We start from the raw sequence: 12,009 nt of genomic DNA, 5'->3' as shown, positions 1-12,009 counted from the left end.
TATTTCCTTTATCAAAGGCATGAGAAAATTCCATCACAATAGTGTTAATTTTTCAATTCTTTTTAAACTCCATATTAAAGAAGGGAACAAAATCCCAGGGTGATTAATCTAGTAAGTATGATGGATCATAAACCCTCAAATTTTAATGATTTGCTGATAAAACCCAGATCAAACACATTCAGTAAGAAGGGATATTCTTGCTAGTATTACACCTTGTCGAAAATAACATCACTCCTTCATTTGCCCTTGGCCACTTGGTACTCGCTTATAAATTACTCTCATATTTATCAAATAAACAAGATGTTATAGTTTTCAAACATTTTGTAAAATCTTGTCTTCTGAGAATACTCAGTGAGATTTTTATTTGTAAGTTCCACTTTAGGGAATTCAGGTCAGAATTAAAATGGTAAAATAATGGGTCTGTCACTAAACTTTGATTTTTAAAAAATTGTAGACCCTAAATGATTCTTTGTTTTCATTATTCCCAAACTTCCAATTTACATTATGCAGGCAACAGAATCATGAACAGAACATTGTAGAAGGTGTAAGATGACCAAGGCCTAATCTTTTGCCCTTTAACATCTGCTAACATCTGCTAACACTTTAACAAAGTTAATACCTTTCTATAAAATGAATATAATAATGACCCATTTATCTTCCAGGATAGTGATGCAGATAAAATAGGAGCCATCATATAATTCAGAAAATCAAAGAAAATATTTTGTGAGTCATTTATCTGATAAAGGACATGTATCCACATAAATAACTTTTACAACTCAGTCATAAAAAAATAACCCAGTTAAAATGCAGGTAAGGAATCTGAACGGACATTTCTTCAGAGGCAGACAAATGGCAAATAAACATAAAAGTTCTCAACATTATTGGCATCAGGGATATGCAATTCAAAACCATCATGGAATATCATGTCACATCTACTAGGATGGTTAGAATAAAAGAGTGAGATTATAACTAGTTCTGGCAAGGATGTAGAGAAATTGAGATCCTCATATACTGCTGATGGGAATGTAAATGGTGGAGCCACTTTGGAAAATAGTCTGGCAGTTACTCAAATTGTTAGACACAGAGTTACCATTTGATCCAGCAATTGTACTCCTATGTATATACCCAAGATAAGTGAAAATATATATCCAACAACAAAAAGAACACTTGTACACAAATGCTAATAGGTACATAACAGACAAAAGGTAGAAACAATACAAAGGTCCATCAACTGATGAATGGATAAACAAAATGTAGTACATTCACACAATGGAATATTAGCCATAAAAAGAGTGAAATATTGATACATACTACAACATAACATGGATAAACCTTGAGAACATTATGCTGAGTAAAAGAAACCAGTCACAAAAGGCCACATATTGTATGATTCCATGTATATGAAATGTTCAGAATAGACATACAAATCCACAGATATACGAAGATTTGTGGTTGGCTATGGATGAAGGGATAGAAGAGGTGATGTTTATGGCTAGAGGGTACAAGGTCTCTTTCTGGGTGATGAAAATGTTCTAAAATTGACTATGGGGATGGTTGTACAACTGAATATGCTAAAAACTATCAAATCATATACTTTAAATGGGTGAATTACATGGTATGTAAATTATATCTCAATAAAACTATTAACAAAATACATACATATATACCTATAAAACACTCCAAGTATTAGGTGCTATTAATTTAGAATCCACTAAGCTAGTCCAAAGCCTAACATAGGCCTGGCACAGTGGCTCACACCTGTAATCCCAGCAGTTTGGGAGACCGAGGCGGGTGAATCACTTGAAGTCAGCAGTTCGAGACAAGTCTGGCCAACATGGTGAAACTCTTGTCTCTACTAAAAATACAAAAATTAGCCAGGTGTGGTGGCGGGCACCTGTAATCCTAGCTACTCCGGAGGCTGAGGCAGGAGAATTGCTTGAACCTGGGAGGTGGAGATTGCAGTGAGCCGAGATGGTGCCACTGCACTCCAGACTGGGTGACACAGCAAGACTCCCAAAAAAAAAAAAAAAAAAAAAAAAAATAGGCTGGGCACAGTGGCTTACATCTGTAATCCCAGCACTTTGGGAAGCTGAAGCAGGTGAATCATTTGAGGTCAGGCGTTCGAGACCAGCCTGGCCAACATGGTGAAACCCCATCTCTACTAAAAATACAAAAAAAATTAGCGAGGCAGTAGTGGCACATGCCTGTAATCCCAGCTACTCAGGAGGCTGAGGCAGGAGAATCACTTGAGCCTGGGAGGCAGAGGTTGCAGTGAGCCGAGATCACATCACTGCACTCCAGCCTGGGCAATAAAGTGAAACTGTCTCAAAAAAAAAAAAAAAAAAAAGAAAAGGTTAACATAGCAGAATTGTTCTATTAACTAATGTTTATTAGCTACTTGTAATATGGCAATCAAAATTAATTTTGATAAATCAATTTTTACTTATTCCAAAGTATAATTTAAATGGTGTGCCATCAACCAATTGATATTCTTACTCTTTTATTCCACTTAAATATTATGAGTCAATTATCCAAGACTGTTAAACAACGTGATTACTGTTTATCAACTATTTTCAAAAGTGATAAAAGCTACGTGCAATAGAAAAAGACAAATATAAAGAAGTACATGGAAAAAAAATCAGCATCAGCCCACCACCACACTTAAGAGTTAACAGTGATGAGGTATACGTCCTTAATATATGGATTAATAAGCTTTAATATATGAACTTTGTTTTCAAAGTGGAAAAATACCACACATACTAAGTTTCCAGCCTGTTCACTTGACTGTTTCTTTTTTCTTTTGTATTTTTTTTTCCTTTTTCTTTCTAACTTTTATGTTAGGTTCAGGGAATACATGTGTAGGCTCGTTACATGAGTAAATTGCATGTCATGGGGGTTTGGTGTACAAATTATTTCATCATCCAAGTAATGAATGCAGTACCCATAAGTAGTATTTTGATCCTCATCCTCCTCCCACTCTCCACCCTCAAGTAGGTCACCACGTCTATTGCTCCCTTCTTTATGTCCATGTGTACCCAATGTTTAGCTCCTACTTATAAATGAGAACATGCAATATTTGATTTTATGTTCCTATGTTAATTCACCTAGGACCAGCTGCATCTATGTTGCTGCAAGGAACATGATTTCATTGCTTTTTATGGCTGTGTAGTATTCCATGGAGTATATGTACCACATTTTCTTTATCTAGTCCACTACTGATGGGTATCTAGGTTGTATCTAGGTTGATTCCATGTCTACAATTTATATTCCTCTGGATTCTGTTCTAAGTTCTTTTAGAAATCTCCAAACTGCTTTCCACAGTGGCTGAACTCATTTGCATTCCCACCAGCAGCATATAAGCATTCCCTTTACTTGACTATTTAAGATAAATATTTTCCCTTGGAAAAAAAGTATTATTCTACAAAATGATTGTTCATGGTTGTGTAGAATTCTATAATTAGGATGTATTATATTTACTCAACTAACAATCTTAGTAGACATCAATTTTTCTTTTCAGTTTTACTTATAAATTATACTGCAATAAATCTTTGAACATACTTTTTTTTTTTTTTGAGACGGAGTCTTGTTCCGTTGCCCAAGCTGAAGTGCAGTGGTGCGATCTCGGCTCACTGCAACCTCCGCCGCCTGGGTTCAAGTGATTCTCCTGCCTCAGCCTCCCAAGTAGCTAGGATTACAGGTGCGCACGATTACACCAGGCTAATTTCTTTGTATTTTTAGTAGAGATGAGGTTTCACCATGTTGGCCTGGCTGATCTCAAACTCCCGACCTCCAGTGATCCGCCCGTCTCAGCCACCTCGTATTACAGGCGTGAGCCACGGCGCACGGCCTGGAGTATAGATATTTTTAAGTCTTAATAAAGATTACCAAACTGCCCTCAAATGTGAGAATTATACCAATTTGAATTTGAGCTTGTTTTCCATACATCACCATTACTAGATATTAACACTTTTTTACCTTTCCCAGTCTGATAAGTAAAAGAATAGTATCTCATTAAAACATATTTATTTGCTGTGAGACAACATACTTTCAAGTGTTTACTGGCCATTTTGTATCTTTTTTTTGCGAACTACTATATGTTTTTTGCACATCTTTTCTCTAGCAGTTGACTATATTGTTCATTTCTCAAATAGGTATAGAATAATTTAACAAGATTAATCTTTATTACTAGTGGCAGAGATATTGTATATTAATACATTGTCAATATGTTCAATGTGTCAATACTGAACCGACAAAGCAGTAGAAAAGTGTGTGTGTCTACAGACAATATACTACAAATATATATAGGCAACGATCCAAATATGCACAAAATACAGCTCAAGAAAAATATTTGTTTTATTTTGTTTCATTTTGTTTGAGAGAGAGTTTCGCTCTTGTTGCCCAGACTGGAATGCAATGGCGCGATCTTGGCTCACTACAACCTCCACCTCCCAGGTTAAAGCAATTCTCCTGCCTCAGCCTCCTGAGTAGCTGGTATTAGAGATGCCCGCCCCCATACCTGGCTAATTTTTTGTGTTTTTAGTAGAAACGGAGTTTCGCCATGTTGGCCAGGCTGGTCATGAACTCCTGACCTCGAGTGGTCCACCCACCTAGGCCTCCCAAAGTGCTGGGATTACAGGCATGAGCCACCGCGCCTGGCTGAGAAAAATATTTTTTAAAGTAGACCACAATCATTGCTATTTACTCAATAAATTCATCTAACTGGAACATGACTTTTTTTCTTTTTTTATTATTATTATACCTTAAGTTATAGGGTACATGTATACAACGTGCAGGTTTGTTACATATGTATACATGTGCCATGTTGGTGTGCTGCACCGTTAACTCATCATTTACATTAGGTATATCTCCTAATGCTATCCCTCCCCCCCTCCCCCCACCCCATGACAGGCCCTGGTGTGTGATGTTCCCCACCCTGTGTCCAAATGTTCTCATTCTTCAGTTCCCACCTATGAGTGAGAACATGTGGTGTTTGGTTTTCTGTTCTTGCGATAGTTTGCTGAGAATGATGGTTTCCAGCTGCATCCATGTCCCTACAAAGGACACGAACTCATCCTTTTTTATGGCTGCATAGTATTCCATGGTGTATATGTGCCACATTTTCTTAATCCAGTCTATGATTGATGGACATTTGGGTTGGTTCCAAGTCTTTGCTATTGTGAATGGTGCCGCAATAAACATACGTATGCATGTGTCTTTACAGCAGCATGATTTATAATCCTTTGGGTATATGCCCAGTGATGGTATTTCTAGTTCTAGATCCTTGAGAAATCGCCACACTGTCTTCCACAATGGTTGAACTAGTTTACAGTCCCAACAGTGTAAAAGTGTTCCTATTTCTCCACATCCTCTCTAGCACCTGTTGTTTCCTGACTTTTTAATGATCGTCATTCTAACTGGTGTGAGATGCTATCTCACTGTGGTTTTGATTTACGTTTCTCTGATGGCTGGAACATGACTTTTTTCTATAGCTGTCTTTTCATTTCTAATTTCTACAAACCAAAACAACTAAGCATTAAAATGAAAGAAAGCAAAACTGATCAATGGATCAAAAAATATTCACTAATTTTTTAATCTAAAATAATGAAGACAAAACAAATATACATGGTATACGAGAAAGTAAAAATAAGGGTTAAGTCTGGGCGCAGTGGCTCACGCCTGTAATCCTAATACTTTGGGAGGCCAAGGTGGGCTGATCACAATGTCAGGAGATCGAGACCATCCTGGCTAACATGGTGAAACCCTGTCTCTACTAAAAATACAAAAAAATTAGCTGGGTGTGGTGGCACGCTCCTGTAGTCCCAGCTACTTGGGAGGCTGAGGCAGGAGAATCACGTGAACCTGGGAGGCAGAGCTTGCAGTGAGCCGAAATCATGCCACTGCACTCCAGCCTGGGCAACAGAGCAAAACTCCGTCTAGAGAAAAAAAAAAAAAAAGTTTGAAATAATCTCCTAAAAGATACACTTAGAAAGAGTAAGACCTAGTATTTGATAGAGCAGGGTGACTATAGTCAATAATTTAATTGTACATTTAAAAGTAACTAAAAGAGTATAATTTGATTGTTTGTAACACAAATGATAAATGCTTGAGGGATAGATACCCCATTTTCCATGAGGTGATTATTACTTACCACATGCCTGTATCAAAGTATCTCATGTAGCCCACAAACATGTACACTTGCCATGTACCCACAAAAAATTGTTTTAAATCTCTTTCATTAAATGATAAAGCCCCAAATTCCCAAATTTCTCATCAAAAATATATACCTTGTGAATCCTTCTTATTAAGACAGATGCAAAAAACCGTAATGTTATTCTCAGTTCATCAACAAAGGATTCATCATCTGTCACATCCCTTCAATAAGGAGAAAAACAAATATTCAGAAGTTCAGAGAAATACAGTTTCACTTTCTACAAACCAAGGGAAATTTTTCCTTTTTTCTGTTTACTTAAGCTACTTTTCTGTTTTCATTTACAAATAATACATTTCACTGTAGAACAGTAAGAAATGTACAAAAAATAAAACATCTACCATGAATCTAGCATCAAGACATAATCACTATTAACTAAATTATAACATATATTTCCTTGCAGATATACACAACTACATAGTCTTATTTTTACAATACTGAGATCATGTTCTAAGCAACATCAAAGAAAGTTCAAAGAAATAAAACAATGAATAACTTTGGAGAAGCAATAGAATTAATACAAAATTTTTAACTAGTTTAAAATACTTAAAAAATAATATAAATTCTAAAATTAAAACAAAAAAGGTATGCTCCATTTGAAAAAGAAATTTAATGAACTGAAACTCAGACATTTTGTAAAACAGAAATTCTGACAACCTTCAACTGAGGAGTTACATTTTCCTGATGTTTGAAGGGCCCTAGAATTAGAACACTTCCCTAATTAAAGGCAAGAAAAGAAACGATGATATCTGTAACTCAATGATGGTGTTGTTAACTTTCTTGGCAGAATAGGAAAGATAATTGTATCAACCATGCTTCCCACGATTAACCGGAAAGAAAGGGATATTACAGCATCAATAGCTACAACTCAGAAGAAAATATTTACTTTCACACTTAGAAATACAACTAGATTTTATGTCTAAAGTGTCATAATGCAGAGATGGGAGAAGGTAAGGGAGTCTTCAAAAAAAGATTCATTTTACAAAAGGCCTCACCATCAGCTTTAATTAAATGACAAATGCCAGATATTTAAGGCAGAATCAAATGTTTAAATTTACATAGCTCTCCAGGAAAATATGGCATAGAAACGATATTAAATTTGTCTTAAACACTCTGAGTGAACTCAACTAGTAGCTTTTTTTTTTTTTTTTTTTTTTTTTCAGACGGAGTCTCGCTCTGTCACCCAGGCTGGAGTGCAGTGGCGGGATCTCAGCTCACTGCAAGCTCCGCCTCCCGGGTTTACGCCATTCTCCCGCCTCAGCCTCCCTAGTAGCTGGGACTACAGGCGCCCGCCACCTCGCCCGGCTAGTTTTTTTGTGTGTGTATTTTTTAGTAGAGACAGGGTTCCACCGTGTTAGCCAGGATGGTCTTGATCTCCTGACCTCGTGATCCGCCTGTCTTAGCCTCCCAAAGTGCTGGGATTACAGGCTTGAGCCACTAAGCCCGGCTTTTTTTTTAATTAGAAATTTCAGTCAGGCATGGCGGCTCACACCTATAATCCTAATACTTTGGGAGGCCGAGGTGGGCAGATCACTTGAGGTCAGGAGTTTGAGACCAGCCTGACCAACATGGCGAAACCCCGTCTCTACTAAAAATACAAAAATTAGCCAGGCATAGTGGCACACACCTGTAATCCCAGCTTCTTGGGAGGCTGAGGTGGGAGGATGGCTTTAACCTGGGAGGTGGAGGTTGCAGTGAGCTGAGATCGCGCCACTGCACTCCAGCCTAGGCAACAGAGCAAGACTCCATCTCAAAAAAAGAAAAGAAAAGAAAAGAAAAGAAAATTCAAAATAGACTGAATCAATATAAAACTAGGGTAGATGTCATTAAACATCATATGTACAAGCCATGGAGGTGCAAGTGTTCAAATATATATTAAACACATGATGCTGATTTAAGAAAATATGTATTTATGGCCGGGTGCAGTGTCTCAAGCCTGTAATCCCAGCACTTTGGGAGGCCGAGACGGGCGGATCACGAGGTCAGGAAATCGAGACCATCCTGGCTAACACGGTGAAACCCCGTCTCTACTAAAACAATACAAAAAAAACTAGCCGGGTGAGGTGGTGGGCGCCTGCAGTCCCAGCTATTCGGGAGGCTGAGGCAGGAGAATGGCGTGAACCCGCGAGGCGGAGCTTGCAGTGAGTTGAGATCCGGCCACTGCACTCCAGCCTGCGCCGACAGAGCGAGACTCTGTCTCAAAAAAAAAAAAAGAAAATATGTATTTATTACATGATATAAGTTGGATCTCTCTAATTTCAAAATAGATTTCTGTCAAATCTAAAGGATTTTCTGTATCTTCAAAAGCATAAGGCCCTTGTACATACATGGCATACACCAAAAACAAGGTACTTGGGGGAAAAAAAAACAATTAATTCTCCAGGAAAACTACTGAAGCTATCTTTCAATTTAATGAAATATGTGAATACAGATTCCCCTCCAAAAGGTATAATTATTTCAAATGTGAAAACTGCATACAAAATTATTAAATCACTATATTTAGAAGTGATAAGGAATTCTACAAGTTACTTTTCTTTCAAAACACAGACTAAGTTTTCTTCCTCTTTATCACCAAATTATTAACTGACTGATGCCTACATCAGTGGTTCTTAACTAGGGCCAATTATGCCTTCCAGGTCATATCCGGCAACCTCTGAAGACATTTTTATTGGTCACAACTGGTGGCAGAGATGTCTGCTACTAGTATCTAATGGGAGAGGCCAGGGGTGCTAATTATGTAATGCACAGTACTGCCCCCACAACAAATAATTATTTTGGCTAAAATGTCAACAATGACAAAGTTGAAAAATCCTAGTCTACACCAAAAACATGTCATTAACATGCTTAACTTAGTAGTATTCACTGTATCAAAGAAAAAAGATCTTATAAAAAGAACATACCTGTACCACGGATAAACGAAGTTTTCCAACACTAATTCGAGAACCTGCATAAAAATTATTTTTTAAAGAAAAATAAAACGAATTAGTTTTTGGAAAATAAACGGTACTATTTGGTAATATGTAACATTACCAAGAACCAATTTTATTATCACAAATAAAGACAGCAGGCCGGCAGCAGTGGCTCACACCTGTAATCCCAGCACTTTAGGAGGTCAAAGCAGGTGGATGGCTTGAGTTCACGAGTTAGAGACCAGCCTGGGTAACTTGATGAAACCCTGTATCTACAAAAAACACAACAATAAGCTGGGTGTAGTGGCGTGTACCTGTAGTCCCAGCTATCTGGGGGGCTGAGGCAGGAGTTTCGCTTGAGCCTGAGAGGCAGAGGTTGCAGTGAGCCAAGATGTTGCCACTGCACATCAGCCTGGGCGACAGAGTAAGGCTCTGCCTCAAAAAACAAAAAAAAACAAAAAAAACAAATAACGACAGTAATATAATATTTTCACATAACAAAATGTATATTTCAACCTTATATGATTGTGAGGATCAAAGAAAACATATGAGAAAACACTTGGAAAATCATAAAAATTTCACAAATAGGAAAAGTTACTATTAGAATGGCATGCACATATTTCTAAATATTTCCATAATCAAACAAAAAGTTAAATAAATTGTTGCTGACTCTGAAGCTTAACTGAACCAAAAATGTGCTATGGAAAGAAGAAAAACAGCAAGTTAGTCCTTTCCATTCCTAACTTTGTAAGTCAGTATTTTCAGAATATAATGAAGAAACAAGCAGCTAAGATTTACATAAGGGGTCAAAATTAGGTGTTAGTGGTTACTTTTGAAGGGAGTATAGTGGCTAGAGGGGAACACAAAGGGGAGTTCTGGGATGCTGGTAATGTTTTGTTTCCTGATCTGAATGCTGGTTACACAGATACGTTCGCTTTGTGAAAATTTTACCTGTACACTCAAATCAGTACATAAGTTATGTAAGTGAAAAAGTAACAAAACAAAATAAAACAAACCGTGGGTGTTAAATCTTCCATTTCTTGTATTTGGGTATAGCAGTATGCCATAATTTTTACAAGGAGTTGCAACATTGGGCAGTAACTTACAAAAGCAGTAGGGAGGGAAGAAAACAACATATCTAATCTAATGCTTCCAAAATCAGATCATATATTTTATCTGGCAGCAATAATAAAGATTGTGAATTTTCTAGTTTAAATATTAAGGGAACAATAATTTAGATGTTTTAGTACAAACACTAAGCACTGTTTATATGTGTTGGGAAATGAAAATACATATAAACAGGGATAACAATGAACAATGAATAGGATAGAGAGGAGACTAGAACAAGTTATCGTTAAACATTTGTTCTTCCTTTATTCCCCACATCCAACCAATCAAGTCCTACTGATTTTATATCCTAAGTAGTGTTTTTCTTTTCTTTTTCTTTTTTTGAGACGGAGTTTCACTCTTGTTGCCCAGGCTGGAGTGCAATGGCGTGATCTCGGCTCACCTCAACCTCCGCTTCCAGGGTTCAAGCGATTATCCTGCCTCAGCCTCCCGAGTAGCTGGGATTATAGGCATGTGCCACAATGACCAGATAATTTTGTGTTTTTACAAGAGATGGGGTTTCTCCATGTTGGTTAGGCTGGTCTCGAACTCCCGACCTCAGGTGATCCACCCACCTCGGCCTCCCAAAGTGCTGGGATTACAGGCGTGAGCCACCGCGCCCAGCGGGTCCTCATTTTTTTACCCCTTATATTGCAGCAATGGCCTCTCAACTCCCTGCTTCCAAGCTCGCTCCCCTCCATCCTAAATAGAGCTGCCAAAGTAACCTAAAACATACATTTGACCACATCATCCTCTTGCATGAAATCCTCAATATATAAGAAAGGTGAAATTGCACTGATTTTGAAAGGGACCTGCTGGCATGAAGCAGTTGCATCACTTCCTTTTCACTCCCAGTGTACCCTATGAGTCACATCTAAAAATTCTAGAAAATCATCGACTTCCAGGATCAATTAATCTAAGTTCCATCAACATAGCCCTTAAAGTCATTTGATAGTCTTATTTCTAAAGGGCCATATACAATCCTGATTAAGAACTTAACCAGACCTGAGTTTTTTATTGAGTTCTGTAATCAACCAAATATGAAACTTGAGAAAATTATTAAAATTCTAAATTCCATTTACCTTTGGTAAAATTATCAATAATAGTACCCACTTCATAGGTTATATGTAGATTACATGAAATAATGAGCTTACACAATGCCTAATATACAGTAAGTATATCATAAGTACTAGCTACTAGAATATTGTTTCCTTATTGCCCATATCCTCCCTCACACTTTACTCTCCAGTTTGCTGAACATTCCACCTTGTTTCAAGCCTCTCTTTCCTTTTGAAAGCTCTACCCAAATCCTGAAATACCCTTTCCCACACTATTAGTCTGGCAAACCTCTAGTTCTCCGATCTCATTGTCCCTCTCAATAGTTATGAACTTCTCCTCTATACTAATCTATATACTTTAATTTTTTTTCCATTATTGCCTGCATTAAATTATATTGTGATTACTGTTTATATGCCTGCCTCCACTTCTAGACTAAAGTTCCTGGTAGAAAGGGACCATCTTCACTTTTAATCACTAGGGCCTAGCCCAGTTCCTACCTATAAGATACCAAAATATGTTCTTAAATGTGACAGCTAACATTTACTGAGCACCAGTATGTGCCAGGTACTGGACCACAGGTTTTATATAAGTCCTTTCATTTTTATGAATGAATGACATGCCAAAGACACAAATAATACTCTTGTTAGAAGTTTTTTTCAACAAACCTCAACTTGGCACTCTCCAACAGAAATATAATGTAAGTCACACATTAATTTTAAATTTTCT

General features: G+C 37.3%; 1 protein-coding gene across 11 annotated transcripts in view; it reads right to left on the bottom strand.

The window, feature by feature from the left end:
- The window catches only part of LOC105496086 (sorting nexin 14), a 94,682-nt gene that overhangs the window by 59,138 nt on the left and 23,535 nt on the right, over positions 1–12,009 (bottom strand). For all 11 annotated transcript variants that reach the window (XM_011766208.3, XM_024797379.2, XM_011766156.3 and 8 more), the window contains 2 exons: positions 9,109–9,152; positions 6,285–6,372 (listed from right to left, as the gene is read on the bottom strand). In XM_011766208.3, coding sequence (XP_011764510.1) covers positions 6,285–6,372; positions 9,109–9,152 — 132 coding nt within the window. The remainder of the gene's footprint in view (positions 1–6,284; positions 6,373–9,108; positions 9,153–12,009) is intronic.

The sequence above is a fragment of the Macaca nemestrina genome, chromosome 5, assembly GCF_043159975.1.
Source record: "Macaca nemestrina isolate mMacNem1 chromosome 5, mMacNem.hap1, whole genome shotgun sequence".
Classification (NCBI taxonomy): Eukaryota; Metazoa; Chordata; class Mammalia; order Primates; family Cercopithecidae; genus Macaca; species Macaca nemestrina.
Note: the sequence above shows the minus strand (reverse complement) of the source record. Positions and strands in the feature narration are given on the sequence as shown.